Source organism: Neodiprion fabricii, chromosome 6 (genome assembly GCF_021155785.1).
Source record: "Neodiprion fabricii isolate iyNeoFabr1 chromosome 6, iyNeoFabr1.1, whole genome shotgun sequence".
NCBI classification, from domain to species: Eukaryota; Metazoa; Arthropoda; class Insecta; order Hymenoptera; family Diprionidae; genus Neodiprion; species Neodiprion fabricii.
In genome coordinates, this window is record NC_060244.1 from 21,042,121 (window position 1) to 21,067,023 (window position 24,903).

The window sequence follows — 24,903 nt, forward strand, 5'->3', positions numbered from 1 at the left end:
GGACGATTCAATTTCGGTATTCATCGTCTGCGGTTCAGCTGGCAATAGATTTCATTAACTGGAGGACCTCGCGTGCTCGCGGAATCTCCAGGAATCTCTTTATTATGGTGCCGTACCGCGACGCTCGGCGTCGGGATAGTAGGAAGCGTCGGTGTGACGGGTGTCCGCGGCAGCTGCGCCTCTCAGCCACACCCGTACAGCGGTTGCTATATACTCGTACAATTAATTCGACGGTGCTCTTCAGCGCCCGCGACCTCCATGCTTACCGATATGGCCGCCAATTACCGGAGCCGCAGGTACGCGCGGCGATATTTATGAAAATAGAGAGCTTGGCGATTCGATTTTACCGTGTGTGACGGCTAAAATACCGGGCTCTGAACGGTCATTGATTGCGATTAATTGGAAGGACGGTCTCCCGAGCTAAGTGACAAACTTCGAGACTCGGGATGATCTAAGAGTTCACTGCTAAATTCGATTCGAGTATACTCAGCGTCTCTGCGAACTGAGACAAGCGCCGCAAATGACACTCGCCTCACGAACGGAATGACTAATTAGCGGGGATTCACTTACAATTAGAGTCCCTCCTCCTCTCTCCTTTAGCCCAGCTCCCTTCCGGTGAGACTTAAACTCGGCAGGCCCCGTTTCGAAATAATTATCCCAACTCGCCATTGTATGGAGGATGTTCTCGACACTGTTCGAGTTTTGTGGAATCACTTCGCAATTCGTCACCCGGTGAGCCGTACGTCGAAGTGGGTTTGAAAAATAACGCATCACCCGGACTTTGTTGGCATCCAGAAATGTTGCTTGGGTAATCACTTGCTTCTGTTTAATCAACAAACTGTTACATCGCCGTAACGTCATTCGACGCTAAAGCCTTTTCGGACCCGTTTGACCGGATTCTTCAAACTTGACATACCTACCATGGAAATTTCAGTCGACTTCTTCAATGGGCTACGAGCAAGATGCTCTTAAGGAAGTAAGTGCACTGGGAAAAATGTTTTTTCTCCTTCAACAATATTTTTTCACACGCAGCAACGTTTACAAATACCGAAATCAAATACTTACGTTTGTTCATATGACTTACGAAATCTGTTACGGCCGATGAAGTGCTGCCGAACTCACCAAATCGTAAGAGTCACTAATTGTTCATCGCAATCAAATAATATGTTAGTTCTTGAATTCGCAAAATACCGTGTTAAAGTGGCAAAATACTCTCTGTGACGCGTCGGAGAACTTTTTTTTCTCAAGAGCAGTGAGATAAGCAGTTTCATAGGGTGGGTGTCTGACTCCCTCTAAACATTAGTACAACCAAATCACCGGTGCTCAAAACTCAGTTTTAACGTTTCCAAGAATCGGTAGAAATTTTGAAAAAATAGAAAGGGGTTGGTCGTATAATTTCTTGTAATTTTTGGGGCCCAAGAAGTTGTGTCAAAATCGATTCGTAGCTACTTCTTCCGTCTAATTGGCATCTCGTAATCGTAATGTGATCGTAATTTTTACCCTAGTATAAAATTTGACAGCTGCACAGTAATGCAACACATAACCAATTTCGTATGAACCCCGTTTTCATATCTTCTGCGATGTAATCGTACGATTTGCTTCCCCAGAGATGAACATCTGAACGGAATCACGTGACTGGTTCGCGAGCATGGATCGAGTCGCTAGGCTGATCAGATCAAACGTTCCTGGCAATCCCGAAACTTGAAACAAGCCATCTGGATTACGGAGCCTGGCACTGACTCTGATTCGTGCAGGTAAGAGTCTTTCCCAATTCAGATACATTGCACTTCTGCTTTCCTTTAGTCTCCGAACTTCGCGGTTACCTAAACGTACCTACCGTAATTATTTCTCTTTCGCTTTCAGAAGTCGGTCATCACTATGGCCGGTCACATCTTCAAAATCCCGTTAAAAGTCATTAAACATCTTCACAGTTCGTGTTAAATTAAGCTTGAAAAAGTTCGACTGCGAAGATAGCTCCAATCGATTTTATTCCCGAAGTACACGAAGCTGCCGAGCTGGTCCAGAATAAAACTTTCGCAGTTTCTTTCGGTCTTAGAAACGCTAGGAAATTAATTAGAGAATTCACAATCTAAGATTTCTTTATGTATCGGGAATCGACGGCAGAATTTCGTACCTCCTTAATTAAGCTCGGTCAGATCATCGTACGTCCACAAACTTAGGCACTATTTTGCCATTCCCATTGTTATCTCAATTATTTTTTCTTTTTTGTCTCTCATTACTATGGAATAATCCTTCTAGCATATTATTTCACAAGTCAAGATTTTCAAGTCAATAAACCCTAACGCGGAATTATTTCCCAGAGGGCTCCTCCCTTATCGCTTCTCTCATTATACAGTGCATTACTCATTATGTACTCTTCATTCTTTTCAGTTTTTCTTTCTAAGTTATTTCTTCGATCCGCTATCGGTATAAGTTGAGCTTGAAATAATTATTCATGCAATCCTTGCACCGTGTATTATTTACTTCGAATTCAAACTCAATGTTCCGTCATTTTACCTCGAACGGAAATACAATTGTAATCGTGTGGCCTGTTTTGTTATTTACAAATAAAACCTGTGGGTCTTCTTCAAGATTCGGAAAAAGAAAGAAAAGATACCATACACATGTCGAAACGCAATATTAATTGAATGTAACTCATTACGGAATAGATAGAGTCAGCAAATACGATTCAATGAGACGAGTCATCGTGAGAACAAGTTTTTGAACGCATTCAGCAACGCCAAATCACACGCATTGAACCCCTGTGTCACAGATCGTTAAGACGAGTCGAGCTCCAACCTGAGTTGGAAAGTGATGACCCATCGTGCGCGATTTACAAACATTCAATTAATTATTCCTGCATGGACGATGCAGTGGAAATCACATATTATCATACGTGTATAAATCCGTGCAGCAGTACCTAACCAACCTGGGCTGTTACGTGCTAAAATCACTCAGAATACGTTATACGTAGAATTTCGTGTAAAATTATCAGGATTTAAAATCAAGGGGCGTGCAGCAGTATCTTGCGAGTATACGTGTAGCAACAAGTTGCTCTGAATATGTTGCTTGAGAGATGTGCGATCCTTTCGAAATTCAACAAGTGCTCGCCACCTTCGCTCGCTTGGCGGATTCTGTATGTTTTTCTCCCCGCTCTTTGCTCCACAGGTGTTGCGAAAAAGGGTTTAACGTCGATTAACATCTCCCTGTGTGTCAATTATTTAAACGCACGTCGGCAAAGACATAACTGACAGTTCAATCAGATCAAAGCGGTTACGAAGAATCGAAGCTTAAATTTGCAAGTTGCGTTCACTCCATATCGTTGGTCACATTTTCTCGACCCTTCGAGGATATGACTGTGACAAAGCAATGAGGATTTTTCGGTGACTTTATTGAGCTAGGTGGTAGAATTTGTCCTTTCCCCTACTTTATTTTTCTCTCTCTCTCTCTCCATTTATATCCCCCCCCCCCCCCCCTCCCCCCCGTCTTTCCGGGCCTTCCTATTTGATGTTCCAGTAATTCCATGATCCCCTTATGGCCGGCACGTGACGCCTTTCAACGAAGCCTGTGACTTATACGCCGTACCCGGTATAAGTGGCTCGAGTTTTGCCGGTCGAGAAAGCAACGGATTGCATTGGATTCGTTCAAAGCTTCGGTTCCGCGCTTCGGGATAACTCTGGATTGATATTTGAAAAGGCGAGAAAAACATTGCGTTGCAACACGTTGAGCGTCATCCAATCTGACGAATCGAAAGTCGTGGTCAAGGTCGAGGAAGCCTCGTAAAAATCGTCATATTACTTTAATCCATCGCTCACAGTCGGAATTTCAGGGAAATTACTTAGAGTAGCTGATTTTTGAGTCGCGCCAAGTCGCGTCCCGGAGAACAATGAAATATTCACCACGTTTTATAAATTCGTGGGTTGAAAATTGCGAAGATGTGCATAGGGAACGGGGCGTCATTTCAATTCCTGAGGGAGCACTTGGTGAACCCCTCGGCGGAACGTGGTGGCGTTTTAATAACGCTGCGTCTCAATGCCGCGCCTCCTCATATCGCACATTCTTCGAGGTCCGGAACGTCTCTTTCTCCTCGCTCGACTCAATCCTTCCCATCTCTCCGCTTCCAACCTTCCGAAGAACATTCCTTGGAGACCAAAACGCTCATTGACTCGCCGCTTAATCAACTGGAACATTCTCTAATGGGTTCTGAACGTTCGAGATTACCGGCATCGGAGACGATCATTATTCGATGCAATTAATAAAATCGTTAAAACTGTGTCGCCGCGTCTGAAAGATGTGCATCAAAATTTGCGCTTCTCATATAATAGAGTTTCGAGATCTTGGAAAATCGAATTAAGCCAACTTGAAGTCACGGTCATTATCAGTTGCTGATGACAGACATGTCAGCTAAAATGAGAATGCGTTTCGGATGACGCTGTCAGTTTTCAAGGAATAATCACAGTGATTGATTATATACTTATAATCACTTGACCAAAACTAGTCTCCTCGCTGAAACGTCTGATTATATTCTTCGGTAAGTGAAGAGGAGATCAAAAAGTAGAACGCTCGCGAATTAGAAGGGTTGCGGTATCAGATTTTCCACAATGCGAAGATGTAATTTATAGAAAAGTTTAAAATGCTGAAGGTCGAAGTACAGGAAACTCTAAAACATCGAAAGATAAAAGTGTGCGAAACGTTAAAATGCTAGATATTATTTAGACTCGTCAGAATCAACATTTTAAAATTTCATACACTGAGTAGATATATTTTTTTTTAACTTACATTTTATTTGATTCAGCACAACGCTCCACGTACAAGTAAATTGTGTTTCAACAGATGAAATATTTACTAGTCATTGCGAAATAAAGAACCATTCATATCAGATGAATTGAGAATGTTCCTGCCGATTTAATGAAATTAATTCCTTAACAGCTGTCCATGGAATATTTGATCAATTTTACCTCAACAAATACGTCACACCCACAAAATTAGCACTTGGTGTGATAAATATCGATCTCTTCGAATCAATTTCGTTCCAGTCAACTGAATTTGCGATTTACTTTCCTTGTAAAATATTTTGTTGGCAATCCGCAATTAATTCCTTTCTGCGGACCAACGAAAATTTTCTTAATCCAACCAATCAATTCGTTATTTTGCATTATTACGAGAAAATATTTCACGTGAAAAGGTGAAACAACTCTTATATTACAATTGAAAGCTTAACAGTGCACATTAAATTTTCGCACTCTGGAATATCCAACATTGTGCCAATGGTATATCGTTCAGACCATTCTACCTCCTTGACCCCCACACCCGACGAATGACTCGGATAAACACACAGCGGCATCGTCCAGCACGGGGGATTAGCTTTGGTCAAGATCGCCGACGCGAATATAGGAAAAATAGGGGTCCTGATCCTCGATACATTACCCGAAAGTAGGATCTTGGAAATCCCGAGGAACATGGCATCGGGATCCTCATCATCCACGTCCCTGCGTCGTCGCGGAGGCAGGAAGACGCGGGGAATTCTATTATCCTGGCGTATATCGCAAAAATAGGACCTCTGTATCGGATGAGGATCGCCGCCGCCGCCGCCGCCGCCGTCGGTGGATACGAGGTGTTAAAGAGCGCCTGCGTGGGCGGCGGAACGTGGAGGGTGTTCGAGGCGTAGGTGCGACCGGCGCCCGAAGACTGCTGTGTGTGGCAGACGGCGACGGGCACCGCGGCGAGAGCCGAAACCCAGGGGTCATGCAGCCTCACTCGCCGCCGAAGATCTCTCGCGCGAACAACCCGCGCCATCCGCGAGAAGAGGACTAGCGGCAAGCCGACTCCCTGGGGAGACAACGAGACCAGCTCCGCTGTAAGTGAGTTCTTTTTTTTTTTTTTTTTTTTCTTTCCCTCATTCAAAGAACAAGATTTTAACCCTGTTCTGCAATTTTCTTTCATCTCATCGTTACATCCGTCAACATCCGCAGGCAGGATCGTTCCTTCCTTCCTTGAATCTCGCGTGTATTAATTTTTCCGACCAACAACTTTTTGATATTTTAGATCGAATAGATCGCGAATGGTAAGAATCTAGCGGAACCCGAATCAAGGATAAAAATAATTCGCTGGATCAGGTACATTTATTGCTGATACAGAGACTGCGAGTAATTTTGCTGCAGTAACTGCAAGGATTCTGCAAGTATAGTCAAGTGGCTCTTACAGTTTAGCGAAACTGTTGACTAATCTTGCAAAATTGTCCGCTGTTGAAGGAAATTTTTTTGCGGTTGTTTATATGCACACACGAAAACGTTCTCGACCAGCAAGTTATTTTTATCACCGAGGAGGATTTGTATTGAATTAATTTTTACTGTGAAACCACACTTGTAACAGATATGTATAGCTGCATGCTTTTTGAGTACGCATTATCGCAAAAATTGCAAATTCGAATCGTAAATATTGTGCCTCGTAAAGCGAATAAAATTTTATGGGAAATTAAAAATCGAATCGAAAAAAGGGAGCAATTTGTGTAAAAGTTTAATAGTTTGTAAGTGCCCTGCACGTGATATGTTCAAGACGGAAGGTACGCCTCTAGTTAGCTGCTGAGTTTATCCCGTTGTAAATAGATAATAATCGTAGTTGCGCGGCGGTTGTCGAAAACAACAAAATCGTGTAATTTTCCGGAAATATTGTCGTATATTTTTTTCATGTTTTCCCCAGCAGTTTTTCGGCGCAAATCTATAACGGATACGCCGCCAGGTTGTTTCATTCGTTTTCAAATAGTCAAACTTGTGTATTAAGGGTATGTTATATAAATGAAATATTACGATGGTAGAATTTTAAAATGTTGATTCATTGCAGAAATAAAATGCGTTTTGTGTAAATTTTTTATCCGATTACTGTGATAGGAAATGCGCGACGCACGAACACGAATCGTGGTACTTTCGTAACTTCCTGCGAGCGTATATTACGATCTAGGATTACGTAGGAAAATTGCACACGAACAATAACTTCGGCAGTCCGACGCTACAGCTGACGCGCTTACAGCGGCCATGGAAAAGCGGTTGTCTAACCTAACGGAATGCCGCCGCTCGTTTTTAGGAAACACAGTGGAAGGTAGAAAATAATACAGACAGCTTCGCGCAGGACGCAATATTCCGTAAGAATTTTAAAATCAAAATTTAGAATCTAGACGGTCCGGCCATTTAGACGCATTTTGGCTAAGTTTAGCCTGTTGTGAACCAGAGTGGTAAGACATTAATCCCAGAACGGTAACGAGGGGTGAAAAAACACCCCGCGTGAAAGTAAATTTTCCGCCGCTAGAAAACAGCTTACGTTGTCGTGTTTCGGTTACTAATTTGTTTATCACATTTGTGGAACTTGAATGAAAAACTGTTTGACCCACGTGATTCTTTGTTAGAAAACGAAGAAAGTGAGACCCCATAGAACCCTTAATGATACGATGGAATTTACAAGATTGGGGCGTATTTGCACCCCCTATCACCGGAATAGTGAAAAAAAAATCACGTTACCGTTCTAGGATTAATATTGGACTCAGAGTATTAGCCGCCGTGTCTTAAGTACTATTGATAAACACAAGATTAGTCTACCAGGAAACACTGAAGCGCGGCAGACGTAAAGTTGAAAGCAATTTTCGAACAGCCATCGTATAGCAAGTAGAAGATCCGAGAATCAGTTTCAATTCGAACGCCGAGCTGGACTGACGAAAGAAAACGATCAAGTACGGAATCTTTGATCGTTTGACATGCCACAAGTGATTAATAATAATTAGTCGCGTGTTTACCACCCATCAAATCGTCAACTTAAACCTAGTCTAGTTCAGTGTGAATTCCAACGGGAATTTATTTCCGATCAGACTCATACGGCGTGCAAACTTTAATAAGCTTTTGAATCAGGATCAATTCACGGATTTAGCACAGCGGGTGAACATTCTTCAACAACTCTTGGTGCCTGGAGATTCTCCCTCTCTCTCTCTCTCCCTCTTTCAATTCCGCATTATTCGTTTAAAGGCGGATGCGAATCAAATTCGTTACTAGCACAGCATATCAGTTTTTAAATTTACACCACCCTGAGCCTTACATAAGATTCCGTCCGCCTACTCCGAATGGCGCCTGCGAGACTTTCCGCGTGAAATCATTCTCAAATAAACTGTATTCATACCATATTAGCGCCGGAATAAAGTGAAGTGAATTTCTTTTTAAAAGAACATCGCAATCACTGCGACATCTGACGATTATTCCAAAATTATTGTGGTCTTTGAAATGCGAAAACACTATCGTAAGGCATTTTGTTAAATTTCAGTGAATCTTACGATCAACCCGAAGTCAAAAGTCTCGGATCGGCGTAACCTTCGCCATTTTCATCCCCGTGTCAACGCGCCGAGGATTATGTCGGTACATTGACTACAGCTGGTCGGTTAGATAAAGAGGTCCGTGGACCTCGAGACACTGCTACAAAAACAGGGCTGGCACCCTAAATTGAATATCGATCTTGCTTCTTCGCACCTGCATCGGTGCGCGTGCACGCTTTCCTCAGTGTATCGTCTATGTATAATATACCGAAACGTATGCAGACGCACGTGTCAGTGGTAAAATTGCAAGATGGTCACTCGGTTCGTCATTCTCCTATAATCTTCAAAGCTCGAAGCAACCGGCCGATTGAATCAAAGTACGAATAAGCGGTTCCGCCAAAGCCGAAATTGATGAAGCATCGAAGTCGGTTGGTGCGATCTCAAAGCTATTCGAAGCCACGACAGATTCGTCGTTTACCGTCATTCCGCAGGCCCTTTTTGATACGTAATCAGCATTGTCTTGGTGTGCGTGTTCGCAGCAAGTGACAGCTGCACGGGCAGCTCTGCAGGCTCTTGTTCAAAAGCGATCTTACTCCGAAGTCCATTCGCAGAGTCGTTGCAGAACTCGTTGTCAGTTGGCCGCCTCCAGGGTGAGCAGCCCGTATATCTGGTCCGAGTTGGCCGAGGCGTGATCTGGGCGGATAACCCTCATTTCCTTGTGTCATAGTCAGCAGAGACGAGGAGGAGCAAACTTTGCCAGACGATAGGGTAGAAGAGAGAAAAGGCTTCGAGGCTTTGAGCTCAGCTCTGGCTTTGAGATTTCAAAGAACCCCTCGTTTCACCCCGCCGCGGTATTAACTTGGCGAAGCGTATCGTCGGGACGATCTGCGACTCGTATCACTGTCGTTACAAACTCCACTCGCTGACGAATTCGCCGATTCGTTCCGACCCCTGTTGTCGCTGTTTCCAATTTCGAATCGGACGCTTGGCACCATCCGTTCGTGACCAGACCACGTCCAACGAGGTGCTTCTCTTTCGCCGTTCCTCCATAGCTGTGCTTCTAACTCTGTGCACCTAGGCTGGGTGGTGAGTTTAATGGGGTGATCGGTAACAGAGTTACGAAGCAATCTGCATAACCCCATCGTGTACTTTACCTCCGTCCCGCGACCAAGAGGCGGGTAGGCCTCCTTCCCTAACCCCCGCCAAGTGACTCGCTACGGTGTAATTACCGGCGATAACACGGTTACCGGATCCCCGTCAACGGTAACTGAGAACCAGTTTTCTCTGAAGTCAAATTTCTCGGGGAAAAAAAAGATGCAACGCTGCAGGGTTGAATTATACAGAGACGACGCGCGCGAACCAAATCGTTCTCTGCACGCTTTCTGAAGCTCTACTTAGGTACGGACAGTTTATTCGGGTGAGAAACTGATTGGGGTGTAAAAGAGAAACCTACGTGCAATAATAGCGACTGCGGAAGCCGTTAAGCAACTATAAATTCATTTGCGTACGATCGGACTGATCGTGAGCTTTCGTTTATGTAGTCTGGGCGTCGAATCGATAAGTTTTTTTTTAAACTGAACTAGCTTAAATAATAGGTACGCTCGCGAGGACATTTGAAGTTGGAGTGAAATTTTATTGTCCGTTTTAAAAGTGGGTGCGGTGATTATTGTGCATAAATCCGAACATATAACGATCCTGTGCAAGACCTGACGAACGCATCGAGATAGATCAACTTTATCCTGTTACACGGATCATGGAGGCTGAGATCGAAACATCTGTCACAACCATGGAAATCCAGGTACAAAGTGTATTTGGCAAAAATGTGTGAGACATTCTGTACTTTGAGACAAGGGTTATTATGTAATATTGAACTTCTTGGTGTTTTTTGGCCTTGGATTTCAAGAGGCTTAATTTCTGTATACCGGTAGATTATACGTTGCAAAATTTCCGATTATTTTTCACTCGTCAAATTCCGGTAGTTGACAAATTAGTAGCTCCCTAAATCGTTTGTGTATTCAGTGTGAAAATCAAATCGAAATATACCGTTTTTAAAATTCTTTTTTATCACCTTCGAAGAACCAGTTCGAGTCAAGTTCAACTGAACATACATGGCAGATAAAAAAACGTACGGGTTTACATTTACATTTCTATTATTTCACGCGAAAAGTCAATTTTTAGTCAATCTGCAAAGAATTCAAGTTCCTCACTACACGACGATAACAACGCAGCTGAATTTTCATTTTTTCCAAATTATCAAAGTCAACTCACGTTGGTCAATTTCGCAGCGTGGCCCAGAGCCAATATTGTCAACTCTGTGACAGGAGATCAATCAAGTCCACGTAATACGATATGTGCGGGGAGTACATCGGTAAATTTTCAGATTTCTATATCCCACATTCGTTGTGGAAAAAATCGAGAAGCAGAAAATACTTTCGTCGAACATTCAGTGGTCCGTTTTGGTCCTACGTTTTTTCTCACCCTGACGCGTTTCTTCGGCAAAAAGTATCCGAGTTGAACACATTTCCGAGGCTCTAGGATGGGCGGAAAGGGCGTCGATAAATATACATGTATATACATACACGAGGGTGGAAGGTAGTACTGAGAACAATATCTGTAAGGTTCTCCCACCCCCGGTTTCTGCAGGCTGAGTGTTGCCTCCTCGGTATAAGGTAATTGCCGACGTAATTCGTTTAGGGTGCAATATTGCGCGACAAAGTGTAGACGAGCCTGCGAGTGCTTTGTCGGTGTAGATTCGCGCGTACATTGATACCCGTGTAGAGAGGTAGGCGAAGGGGATGGAGAAAGAGAGAGAAACGTGACAGCTAGTGTGACTAGCGAGTTAAATGCAACTAACTTCGTTACAAACCCTCTCAGTAGCTGCTGCATCGCCATTACGCTTCGCGGGCTGGGCTGCTTCCCAAAGCGAATTAGACGCTGTATCTTCACCTCGGAAGAAACGCCGCGCCCTTGACGACGTTTAATATCGGTACAACGGATGGAAGGAAAATAGTTTTCATGGATTTTCTTTTTAATCGCAAAATGACAGGAAACACCGAAATTCGGCATTATATATTGGCGAAAGTCGGCAAGGGTGTTGAATCGGGGAAGAAGGAGTTCGAGGATGAGGGTAAAAGCACTTCGTTGGTCACTCGATCGGTCAAAGGTACGATCGGAATATGATTTTCGCGTGTTCTGAATGCAAATAAAACCCGGGCTCGAACTCTCTGGCCTACTTGTTGAGGCTGGAAGCAACAGTTTGCCCTTTAAGCGCTCTTCGGTTCTCCCTCTTTCTCGTCTCGCTCCCTCTCGCATTCTCTCTCGGCCCGCATCCACCCCGTCTTTTCCAGCCGAGCTCCAACCGCTGCGTGCAGGACTTGCAAGTGACCGCAAAGAATCTGGGATATGCTTAAGATCGCCTCTTTATGCAGTCAAAAGGGGTTGCGCGATGAATTTTCCGACATATTTTAGGCTCCGAAACCGCCCGCCGTAACCAGCGTCAAACAGTCCGTGACTAATTGCTACGGTGAAACATTTTGCGCATCATCCTTTATAGAGATGAAGTTTAATTACGTGTACGAATATAGATATTGCAGCCAGAGAAAGGGACAGAGGGAAGATAATCCTGACAGACGAATATGCCTCAGTCACGAGCAGTCAATTAGTTTCATTACACAAGTTTGCATCCCTCGCGATTGACACTCGCGGAAGTTTGGCGCTGCTTCAACGCAAAGTCAGACAAGGCAAACAAGAGCGCTAAGAATTTATGCACCGGACTGATTAGCCATTCACTTGGCTTACGACCCAATCATCTGTATTACGAGTAACAGCCCTACAGCTTAGCTTGGCAAAGCTTTTGCCACGATAAGCTTCTGAACACAGATTACAAGCTCAAGTTTATACCCAAGTCTTACCTGCACTTCTGTTGCGGCGTTAAATCGCAAATCAGGATTTTGAAAATTTCGAAATAATATCATTTGCAAAGAAGACGAAGGACAAGTGGAATTTTTTTATTAATCTCAAACATTTCAAAAAAAGCTGTATCGTTTTGTACAGATTTTTAAAAAACGGAAACCAGTTTATCCGATTATTCGTTTTCCCTATCCATTCGCTTCACGAATTTATCTTACACACTGTAGATTTCAGATTACGTGTCCTGAGAAGATTTTGATTTTATTTTTTTTTTCTGCAACCGAGTAAAACACGAATGAATTTTTTTTTTCTAACACGGTGACGAATGCGGCGCGGAGGCAACGTGCCGGGAAAAATACCGGAAACGTTTCTTGGTTAAGGCATTAGAGGAGGCAAAAGATCGGGGAGTTGAAGAAAAATGGCTAGGGTATAAAGTGGTCTTAAATGTGGTCTTAAAAATAGAGCTGTGAGGACGCGGTTCGGTTGAACATTGTCGCGTAGCCAGATTGGCCGCGATTGCCCCACTCAGCGGCAATTTTCTCGTCATTCACAATTCCCGCTTCCTGCACTTTCCTCTCTTTCTTTCACTCTCAAACCGTCACCAACGAAAGTCCCCGAAGCCAGCTGGCGAGGTTCGTACCTTCCCACGACAGCTACTGGAAACAATTTTCCAAGTACTCGAGGGGGTGCTTTATTTTCCGCCGGCGGTTATATATTTTCAAACACTTTTCGTCCTTGCTTAAAAACGGGAACGTCGAGAAAAATTTAATTTTTCTCAGTTACGAGAAAATTTATTGGGAAAACGGATATGTTCGTTACAATAACGGCTGAAATACTGTTGGAATCAGAAGAAAATGTGGTACAATTATCGTAAATATCTAGTCTAATTCATGCTGTAAGTACTACAATATTTGATTATTACTATCACTTCAAATTTGATTCTTTACTTTCAACTGTATTTATGCGTTTAAGTAAGGCCTCTACATCAATTTATTTTTACACCAACATCAAATTATTATTGAAATAGTGTATAAAATAAAATGTAGCATCGTGCGAATCACAATCGAACGGAACAGTAACTGCATACATTATAGATTTGCTGGTTATGGTATTTTTCAGTTCTGGTAGAAAATGAAAATAATCAATTATCAGACGTAAATAAAACACAATTACATATGGAAATTGCATGGCGGGCGGTTATGATGCCCGTAAGTAGCGAAGTGCGGATTACGACGAGAACCGCGTGTATAAATGTAACAGCGACCGTGGAGAGGAAACCATGATATTATTATTATGGCCGAAGGTTAATCCAATCGTAAGTCAAGTTCTGCCTGCCACAGAGTTATTTGCCGGAGGCGTATAATAATCTGGCGCAAATGGATATAACGCGGCTCTATTAACCGTTGAAAGTTGGAAATTTTCAACTTGGGTCGTAACTCAGGACTGCGGAATAAATTTAAGGTTCAAGCTTCCAGATTGCTTGCCGGCCACGATTTTTTCCTAAAATTTTCCAAGGCCTTCCCATTGTGTCGTAACACCCTGTCCGATTGTGCAGAAAGCGAGATGGGAAATGGAAGCAAGGAGGAGTGTGCAGATTGGAGGATTTCTTAAAAACGAAGTTATCGCGCCTTTCCACGCCACCCGGGTTTCCCCATTCATTCGTTTAGCGAAACACAATTAACCGTATTAATTACAGCTTTCATCGTCCCTCCTCTTTTATATTCACCGTCGCAGCTTCGTTACTCGAGAGTAACGTCTAATTCTTATTCCTGAATCGTGACGAGTTGAGAACTGAGGAATAATGTACCAACAGCACCGTCTAAAATTGTCGCTATAAATAATTCCTCCGTGCAATTCAACAGGCCGTTGCGTTTCTTCCTTGCATACTTACATTTATATTATACTCACGTTTGCGCTTTCTATTCTCGCAATACTTTATACCGTGTCTTCTTTGATTGTTCCTCCCGAAATCGTTTCGCGGTAATAACGGGGGAAAAAGAAAAGGAAAAATTAAAAGTAAGGTAGAGACACGTATTGATGCCTTGGAACGAGAACACCGCGGGTATAATAATCAGCCCGTTCGCCAGGATGTTCCCTAGGGTGCTGCAGTACCCGCTTCCTGGCACACAATCACGTTCTTAACGGCCCTTTATTCCACCCCGCACTTATCACTGCAGATGCCATCTCATTCGAGGAGTAATTATAAAGTGCTCTCTTATTGTCCTCCGTTCTGCAAGCTTTTGTCGGAATCGTACCGATGACAAAATCAAGACACGAGTATCAAGATGTGAGGAACACTTTAAGTGTGTATACATGTACATATACATATGACACAGTTGTATTATTTATTCATCGTTGCTATTGCAGAAAAATTCGACTTGAATTAAGATGACTTTTAGAGGCGCTGTGACAAAACCTTGACCAGTTTATAACTTCTGCGAATTTCCGCGTGGGTGGAATTAACCTGATAAATGTCGTAACGCCCGATTACAGCAGTACAAATGGCAGAACTAGAAACGACAGTATAACGAAAGGAACAGTTCGCCTTGTACAGCATCAGAGATAAGTGTGACATGTCAATAATGTCCCGAATGTGTGATTTAACAATCGAGTGTGAAAATTGTTAGAATAAAACTTGATCAGCAGCGTAACTCGCGTGATCGGATAAATATATTCGAGGAGAATTTTTTTTAGCAATGTCGTCTAGCCAACTCTGCGAAGAACGTTTCGTTGTTAATTTATTATTTCTCAAGTTTTTTCCGAGGAAAAGTTGATAAAAAAAATTTGACGGGTACCTTACGAGAGTGGATAACAGCGAACGAAACCGAAAAACGAAGTATCGTAGTTTGATGTAAAAACCCGTTGAGTGTTCAACTGCAGTATGTATACATACGTACGTATATTCTGATATTAATGATTGTACATAATCATATAACACTGATTCAACGTGACGGTGATGAGCCGGGGGCAGTGGACTTGACACTCGGTCACGGGGTGTGCATACGAAGGAGGGGGCGATCTGAAGAGAGGGTCGAGCGCAGGTTTCCGACGACTTGCGACTGACAGCCACCGGACTTGGGATGATGAAGTGACCCGCCAATCTGCCAACTCATCGAGAACCTCGTTACGGGAATACATACGTATCCGTGGGTGCGCGAGAGAGAGAGAGAGAGAGAGAGAAAGAGAGAGGGGGCATTAACACGCCGAAGAAAGAAAAAAAATGCACCAGCCGCAGTATAGACGTTCACTAATAGAAAAATCATGTCGCGCGTCAAGTGTATAAATTTATTTCAAAACGTGCAACGGGGTCGGAATGAAGAGGGTAGTTTTCTCGCCGTGAAGGAGAAGTGGGCCAAGACGTAATCGTACCCTGTCACATCATCTCTTACTATTCGTATTTCAGGGGTTTTCTTTTTCTCGCGATATCTTTCTACCATCCCTTCAACCCTCGAATATCACCCTTTTGCCTCGGCGGAAACGAGGCGGTACAACGACAAGTACGCTCCGTCGTCACGATCGCATCGGGATTCTTAGCCACAATTAAAACTGTATTTTTACATCATACTCGAGCGACGTACTACTCGGTAAATATTTGCACCTCGACCGTGCAACGAACGGCTTTGAACAATTTTCAAGAACGCTTTCGTCAAAAAAGCTTCGAGCAATTACCACTCGAGCCAACAAAAATTTAATTAAAATCTCATCCAGACGCCCCATTCCTCTTTTAAACTCTCCAAGGTCTACCAAGGGTAAATATCGAAGGGTGTACCACTGCCACGTTCAACACAATACAGCCAATCTACCGCAAGGTATAGAAAACCACTCCCTGCGGGGTGCTCAAATTATTCTAGATCAAGTTAATTTTCACCGTACCAACCGATCGTTTGCCCTTAAATGCGAATCTCTAACTCCGTTTGTTTCTCGTATACGCGTCATTGCATGTTTCAGCTAACATATTGAATGAAAGGCGATCGCTTTTGTTATAAAACTTTTCATATTCAGCAACGAGGATTCACGTTAATCCTATTCGATCTCTGGAAAGTGAAATTTATAGTATACCTTACAAGTTAAATGAATCAACGAGCGTGATTTTCGTCATTACACAATGATAAATTCTAAAAGTACAAAATGAGCGATCAATTGGAAATACGATGAGATTTTATTTTAACTTGGCATTTCTTCATTGTTATTAATATTTGTACGTCGAACAACGTTGTTACTATTCTACGAGGAAAAAGTTGCAGAAAAATCTCGTCTCGAGTCGAGAGGTCGAGAACAAAGAACGGATGCAGCTCCGGGTTCTTAAGCGTAAGACTTAATTATCTTTATTGAATTCGTTTCTCTTTTTACGCAGGAAGACGGGAGAAGGATGGGCGGCGGAGGATGGCTGGGTGGGTGGTTACAACGATGCAGGGAGTCACGACGACTCGTCCTGGTGATCGTCGCCATCGCCCTTCTCCTCGACAACATGCTCCTCACCACTGTAGGCAAGTACCTTCATCCGGAGTTTGACGTATTTCGATTTATTCGCCCCGAAAATCTGGCCAATCTCATTACTCGGTACCTACTCTGGTATTAACGCCTGTAACTAAGATCTGGAACTGACCGAGGTCTGCGTGACTTGAAACGTGAAGAGCAATTCGCACGATTAGCTTATACACGGCTGGCACAGCGCCGCAATAATTGCGGTTCAGTCTCAATTCCACTTTGTTGCAATTCGTTTCGCTACTCGAAGAACTCGGATATTGTTAGCTCGGATACGGCAGCGATCGCACCTTGATCTGCAGGTTAATTGCGCCCCTTTAGACTTTTTCATCAGCACCGCAGCCTCTGCGATGTGCCTGGGAAGTTGAGGAGTCGCGATGTCTTTGACAAAAGAGACCGACGACTTCCGGCGAGGATTACTTAATTCTGGTAAATTAACCGTACAACTGCGTCTCGTACAGTTTTGCTCGTTAAAAGTTTCGCCGACGATTGTCTCGACTTGTAATACGAGTCTGTCTACACCTTCCGAAATTCACGCGATGTATCGAAGTCGATTCTTCTACGTGACTAAATCCCTTCAATCTCGGTATACGAGCTCGACGAAAACCCGAAAATTTTGAAAATCATGCTTTGGAGTATAATGGCTTTGCTGTACAAGTTTTGCGCTTTGATATCGCGTCTTACGATCTCAGGGGTGGAAAATAATCTGAACTTTCAATAAATTTATCTCGTCGGTGAAATGGTAGATTTCAAAGTCTTCGAACTACTCTGCAAACAGATTGAAAGGGTCTGAAAACCGTAGTGAAAATCGCGGTAAGACTTTCAGCTTGACATATTCTTATACTGGGTCAAGAGTTCACCGAGGGAGGAATTTCCCTTTGTTCTCAAAATAACGCGTGAGCGTATAATGAATGTACGTACATCTGAAACTCTGTCTCTATTTTGCGACCTGGTTCCGCGTATTCGTATTTCCTTCGCTTTTGACACCTTGCGCAGCGCAACTTGTATTATAACGAGACGTTGCGTATCCCGAGAACAGATACAGCGGTATCAATTTTCTTTTATAATTCAGTCAGCTAGACAAATAAATTTAATCTACAAGTATGCCAGAAGACGTCCCCAAAAATTTTCAGCGAAGATTTGGAACTTTTTTAAACAGTAATCGCGAAATCCGAATGATCCCAGAACGGTTTAGAGTTCCGGATGTAAAATAAATCGAATTTAATTACACGGACCAGCCTCGGAAACAGAAGGGAAAAAATTGGCAATCATATTAACGAATATTACCAAGAACAATATGGGTATATACATGTATACCGGCTGTAGCGTGGGTTCTTCCACCATAAACTCTCTTAATAACCGTGCGGCCGACCGAGATTCATTGGGATTACGACGGAATCCTCTTCCGGCGGAGAATATTCCCCAAGGAGTGCCTTATACCAACTGCGAATCTTTATTCGAGGAGGGATTGTGCATCTGCTCGAAGAAACGTCGATTACGAATTCCTGCGGTGCTTTAACGAAAGTTCGAGGAAATTTTGAAGCGATCTTGAATTTTCGAACCACGGGGCTTGCCGGGTCGAAATTGACCGCGTTGACCGACTCGGTAAATGAAAAATACCTGGAGGCTCTGACGGGATCGGAGGAAAGTTTGTTCCTCGAGAGAATTCATACACGAGTGAACGAATAACAATAGCAGCTCCCTTTAAAAATCTCTTCGTTCAGCTCACGCGCCATAGGCGAGACACGTTTAAGTCCTAAGCAAAACTTTCCATAAAAGCCACAATAAAATTACCATAAAAATGCCGCAGGTGATGCGCGCCGGCCGAAGTAATGAGAGGGAAAGGGAAAGAAGGTTGAAGGTAACGTATTGATTCTCGCTGAGAATAAGAAAAAAAAAAGAAAAAGAAAATAGGAAGATAAGTACAGCAATTTTTCCCCCTTCTTACGCACGTTCTTACGGGAAAACTTCCACTCTACACTTACAGCCGAGGTGTAAGCACACGGTTCGGTATTTACGGGATGGCCGCTTCTCAGCAATGAATCCAATATGCCGTTTCTCAGATTCGATTGCCCCTCGGGGCGGTCATTCGTTTGTCCCTCGGTCAACTTCCTTTTACCCAGCCAGCTTTTAACCTCTCGCACCCAGCTTTTCACCGGTATGTTTAATTCATAAGCACTAGAACCAGCTCCCTTTTCCCTGAAACGAGGCAGAAAACATATGGGCCGCGGTCTGTCACGCCATGGCAATCCTGATAAGTGGTCATGCATTTATGGAGTGCCGCTGTATACGCCGCTGCTCCACGGAGTCTTGCCCAAGAGATGCTGGGGGCATCGGTGCGAATGGACCTAGCTGCTCTATGTTTTATGGAAGATTTTTTATTCCCCCGCTCTGATTTATACGCACCTAGCCACGAATCGTACGCGCGAGTAAAAATCGGCGCGATCGAAATCTCCAAGCTCGCTCGTCAGGGTCGTAAAGAGATACCTTCCGCACGGTCCTCGACTTACGGTCTTGCGGAATCTCGTCATTCCGAATGTTCGAAACTCCGAACGGTCGCTATTCCGCAGAAGCTTTGGAAAACCAGAGTGTTCCTCGTCCGCTGATCTCAGTTTCGATCTCTCGAGAATTCGACGTCTTTTTATATCGAAACAGAAGTGCACGTCATTGACTCACTTCATCAATCATTTCCCGAAGGTCTGCGTGATTGCGAGCGGATTGCAGCTCAACAGTCGACTGACCCCCTGAACTCTGATCGGTTTGACTTGCAGGGATTTCTCGAGCCTTGCGTGTTACCCGCAATTATATATTTACGAGCCTCATTTGCCCGCATGGGGGATTTGCGAAGGGTGGAAGAGCACCAACTAAGTACCGTGGAACGCGTACCTGCCATTACGTACATATCGCTGCACGTCTGGTCGGTCATACCCCTAATCACTTATTCATTCCCACTTGTTGCTTCGCCGCTAAGGGGACGCACCGAAGCCCAGACCCCGCGGTTTAACTCGCCTCGCCTCGCCTCGCCTTCCTGATTCGTGGCACGAGTCGTATCGGTTTCACACCCACCCACCTACACAAGATAAGGACGGCGATATTTCCTCGCGTGATAAATACGGACTCTGCGACTATGGTTTCGGTCAACGTTTACCGTTGAAAATTTGCCGACGAATTATTGTTAATTACAAGTGTGTACAAAGGTGAATGACACGAAACGGCACGCCCGGTGTAATTATAACTCCGCGCCGATGACGGGCAGCTGCAGCAAAACACGTATAACCTGAAAGCGATGATGAAATTATCGGCAGATAGCCGCGGCTCGCGGTGAAACTTGTGAATGGATATTTGCTGAGCCTAGATGTGAAGTGTGGGGGAATGAAAAAATTAAAAAAAAAAAATGCCTTACTGGAGGAGCTGGGATTTGAACCCAGGACTTTCAGCATGCGAAGCAGACACTCTACCACTGAGTTACACCCCCGTTAGAATCACTGGCGAAGAAACGTGCTTTTCACACATGGCTGAGAATCACTGTGGGTGAAAGGTTTCTTTTTTTATCTTTGTTTCTATTTTTGCATTCTGTGATTCAACTTTTGACGCAATTGGCTTAATGAAGTAATTCTGAAAAATCGTTCACAAGTAAAAATTATACTATGACCACGGGTGACGTGAAGATACCTGATACCTACTTAGAAATTGGGCAATTGATTTTTCTAACAGGATTCGACTCGACGTTGATGAGTCTATAGTAATAAAAATGACGGGGGAATAAATGGCACGTGTAAAAACAACGTGCCGAGGGAAAAGCGTCAACACGTCAGTTTGTCTAAACTCGATACGCTTCCCACGGTCGACCCGTGTAATAAATAGAATGCTGAAGACGCGGCAAGTGTATTGGGATATGCTGTAAGCCAAGCACACACGTGTAAATAATCACAGATGTTACATGCATCCGCGCAATGTGCGCTTATGTAGGTAGACGTATAACATGTGTGTACACGACACACGCGAATTTCCGATCGATTTCCAGATACAGGCTTGTTACTGTCGGATTTATTCCGTGCGAAAAACGAATCTTTTCTTGATCTTATCGTAAAGCTTGGCAACAAACAGAGCGATTTGGAGCCCGAAAACTGTCGAGCGAAGTCTGCATCGATTCTCCGTCTGCGGTACAATCTCACCCGTGTATCCAGTCGAGGTCGATTTTTCTTCTGTAATTTCCTACTTCGACTGTCATATCTATTCCAGAATCGATATTGGATTATTGGAGCGCTAATACCTAGAATTATGTTTCCTTAAGATCACGGGTTCAAAAACGACGTAGAGATCGTGCCGAAGGGGCAATATAAACATGAAGAAACGGCTCTTTAGACGATATATGGTTATCTGATTTTTATCAAATCTCAAGCTGCTTTTGCTGCCCAGACGTCGAAATCCGAAGCCCTTGGGCCCTCCAAGGCGCCAGTGGGTCCGAACAGCCCTTACAATTAGTCTCTTAGTTTATTTAAAGAAAATGATCCTTCTTCTCTTTGCATCGATTGATCTTCATGACGTGTAAAATTAACAATGTATGCTTTCACAGTACCCATAATCCCCGAATTCCTCTACGACATCCGGCACCCGAACGCAACCCTTAGTGAACATCTTGAAGGAGCAACACAGCACACGACAACGACAACGACAACAACCCCGTTTCCTGCACCAAAATGCCAGTGTCCAAATAACGGATCGAACAACGCCCTAGAGTTTCTGGTCACAAGCACGGCACCTGCAGATATTATTGGTCAGTAGTAATCGCTTGTATTTCGTTTGCTCATTTGCATCAGAGCTTTTTCATGACCGTGGTCAGTTTAAAAAATATAACGATTACGATGCGCTTGTGATATGTTCTGATTTGTAAATTGCAGGTAACATGACTAACGCGACCTCACTAAAGGACAGAGAGAACGAACAGCGTCACAAGGAACTTCTGGAAGAAACCGTTGCCGTTGGGATGATGTTCGCCTCTAAGGCTTTCGTACAACTCCTTGCTAACCCCATCGTCGGTCCACTAACACACAAGTTAGTGTACACTGTAAAGATCTAATAAGATGACTGAGATCTGCAAGGTGGCAAGATTTCAATGGAAGTAATTCGCATTACGATAGCCGAGAATTTCCACTTTAGCATTGTTAATGTTTGTTAATACAGGTTCGGATTGTTGGGTGGGTGTCAAAATCCAGAAAAACCAGAAAGTCAACTGGTCGAATACCTGAAGTTTTCGAGATACGAATCTTAAAACAACGAATGATCGGCGTATCGAAGTTGGGATTTTCGATAAATTACCCAGTAGAATAATTGTTTTCCCGAAAGTTCATTTAACCGAACACTCTTTTATCCGAAAAAGTATTTTCAGAACAGTCGGCATTCCGAATGGCCAAAGCACAGAATGTGGAGATACCGAAAAATGAAAGTGCCGAAATTAAAAATTGAGATCCGCTAATACTTCGAACATCCGCTAAACCAAAAAAATTATTGCTCGACAATGGAAGTTCAGAAGGAGCAAAATTACGATCCGGAAAATACAGAAAGACCAGAAAATATTTCGGTATAACTCTATGTATATATTTTTGCGTTCGCAATTTCTATTTTTCCACAAGTCATCTTTTCGTATTTATCGTCTTTCTACGTTTTTAACTGACGGTAGTTCGACTTTCAGGATTTCGTCCCGTCGACTTTTTGGTCTTTCGCATTTTTCTACCCCACTCGAATTAATTTCAACGGGATGTATTCAGATTATTATACTGCTACTCGCATCGCAACAATTATGTAAATTCAGAGTGTTATGTTAAGATCGTTGTATCGTTATCTCTTTTTCAGAATCGGATACAGCATTCCAATGTTCACCGGTTTCATCATCATGTTTCTCTCTACTCTGATATTCGCATTCGGACGAAGTTACAGCGTCCTGTTTTTGGCTCGCGCACTTCAGGGCATAGGTTCATCTTGTTCGAGTGTTTCAGGTAAGCCCATCGCCACCATAAATCGGTGTATCAGTTTTTAAACTCCGCAATACTCCATTCGATTTGGAAATGACAATCGACGAAAATCGCTATCTGATGAGTGATGATTGCGTAATTTCCATTCCTACTTCTGTTTCCGTATTATACGGTATCTGTGGCAAAAGAAGTGCAATTTGATGAGAAATAGAAACAGCTGGATTATCCAGGAATCGATCCCAATGGACGCGTCAATTCTTCGAGACTGGGAAATTCTTAGTTTGCAAAATTTTCCAGATGGAAAACCGACAGGAAGTAGCTTTTAAAATGAGAGGGTAACATTATTGAACTGAAACTCATATCAGAAAAAATTCTCAGACGCTTTAGAACGTGTAAAAACTCGATTTAAATTGATCAGTGAGACTGAGTGATGGCTACGTGGAAGCCAAACGAACTAAATATGATAGATGATTATATCCGACGTCACCCAGGAACCATCTCTAATGAAGACAATGAAACAGTGGTGCAACTACTGAATATAAGGTGTGCATCAGTGAGAAGTGTAGCCGTAGTCAAGAAAAAAATCGGTGAAACTAAACGAGCGCAAATCGGCCAAAGGTGGGAATTCAAAACAACACCAGAATGAACGCCGGGAGGTATAAAACTACTGCTGAATAACTACAAGCAGGCAGATAATACATCTGTTTCCTGAAAGAACCCAGAAGGTCGTGGCACAAAAATTATGAGATAATCCACAAGTGTATTATGAAACCGGCGATATTCCGCTGGAATTTAAAGAAGACGAGGAAGGGGAAGAGGAGGAAGAAAAAGACGAAGAAAGTGTACCTGAACCAGAGCCAGGTCATCATCATCAAAATGACAACACGGAGCCCTCACCCACCGTACCACCAACAGACATAGACATTTCAGCGACTTTCCGTAACAAATTCTACGCTATATGGAAAAAACCACTCAACAGGCTCAACGATCCAGAATAAAAACAATTCGCGGGTATATTGACAAGGTCTTGAAAGACAAAATCAACTACTTGAAATAAAAACATCACAGAAGGTATACAAAAGAAATCTTTGCACGCAGGAATATATGCAGCAGGCATCTTACTCTCATGTAAGAGCAGCATTAACACGCAGCACTAAAAAACTTTGCGTACATGGAAAGAAAGGCACAAAGTCTTGGAAGGCAAATAACCAGGGAATTTCAGTGTTTATGTACAAGACGTTCTCCGCAGCCAGGAAACTACTCGTGGAAAATATCGTCAAATACATGAAGAGTGAGACAATTTTTTTTAGCAGATAACATGCAAGCTCGAGAAAAGCTGGCTAATCTACGTGGTACGACTTCTCAAGAGCATACGATTCTGTATACCATTGGCTGCTCAGGAGACTCGTAGACGCGCTCCCAGTCCATCGGAAAGTGAGGAATACGATCAAGAGTGAGAAGAGCGTGCTGAAGATGTGCGCGATGACTATCGAGGTAGGCAATAAAAAACGAGGCCCATATACATCCAAAAGGGCGTATACTGCGGAAACACTATGAACCCTCTCCTCGTTGTACTCGAGACAGCCTGTGTAATCGATGCCATAAAAAACAATAGGCAAGTCATCAAAACATCGAGAGGGAACCAGGAAATGGCAGCCTTCATGGATGACGTCAAGTGCCACGCCCCATCGAGAAAATCAGCTGAAGAAATAAATCAATGTGCTGCGAGACGCTGCTGGAGAACTCGGACTTCTCACTCAATGGATGAAAATGCGGAATCTCTTCGAGGCAAGAGGCAAATGACAACCAGTAAGAAGAGGATGAGGAGCAGCAACAACCGGACATCCCCTGCGTCCTGAGGATCTAGAAAGGATATAAATAGTGAGGACTCTACCAACTCCAGAGAGACACGCCGATCAACACGGATATTGCGACCGAAAAGATGCACCTCCAAATCAAGAAGATCCTGAGCTCCAAACTTGCGCCAGTACAAAAGATCCAACTCCTCAATTCGACACTCCTCCCTTCGGCGGTATATATCATGGGCAATTTGTATCCCAACGAAAGAAGATCTAAGACACTGAAAAGATGCTTCCAAGCCGCGAAAGATCTGCGGAAATTACTTATTGACAAGCACCTTCTCAACAAAACAACCATGAGAGTAAACGTATACCTACCAACAAACAAGGATGGACTGGGCCTCAACAGAGCTACAGTACATGAGGAAGTATACCTACTTACGCGAGC

The 24,903-nt window shown here is 43.4% G+C and overlaps 1 protein-coding gene and 1 non-coding gene across 4 annotated transcripts in view; one reads left to right on the forward strand and one right to left on the reverse strand.

Moving 5' to 3' along the window:
- Positions 1–5,728: 5,728 nt before the first annotated feature.
- Positions 5,729–24,903, forward strand: part of LOC124184625 (synaptic vesicular amine transporter) — a 32,129-nt gene continuing 12,954 nt past the window's right edge. For 2 of the 3 annotated variants that reach the window (XM_046574560.1, XM_046574562.1), the window contains exons 1-5: positions 5,747–5,857; positions 16,558–16,686; positions 21,261–21,461; positions 21,586–21,739; positions 22,538–22,680. In XM_046574560.1, coding sequence (XP_046430516.1) covers positions 16,569–16,686; positions 21,261–21,461; positions 21,586–21,739; positions 22,538–22,680 — 616 coding nt within the window. In that variant the 5' untranslated portion in view covers positions 5,747–5,857; positions 16,558–16,568. Of the gene's footprint in view, positions 5,862–16,553; positions 16,687–21,260; positions 21,462–21,585; positions 21,740–22,537; positions 22,681–24,903 lie in introns of all 3 variants that reach the window. The other variant, XM_046574561.1, reaches the window with a different exon arrangement.
- Positions 20,088–20,159, reverse strand: Trnaa-cgc. The gene has a single exon. It is a non-coding gene; the product is annotated as a tRNA-Ala (tRNA).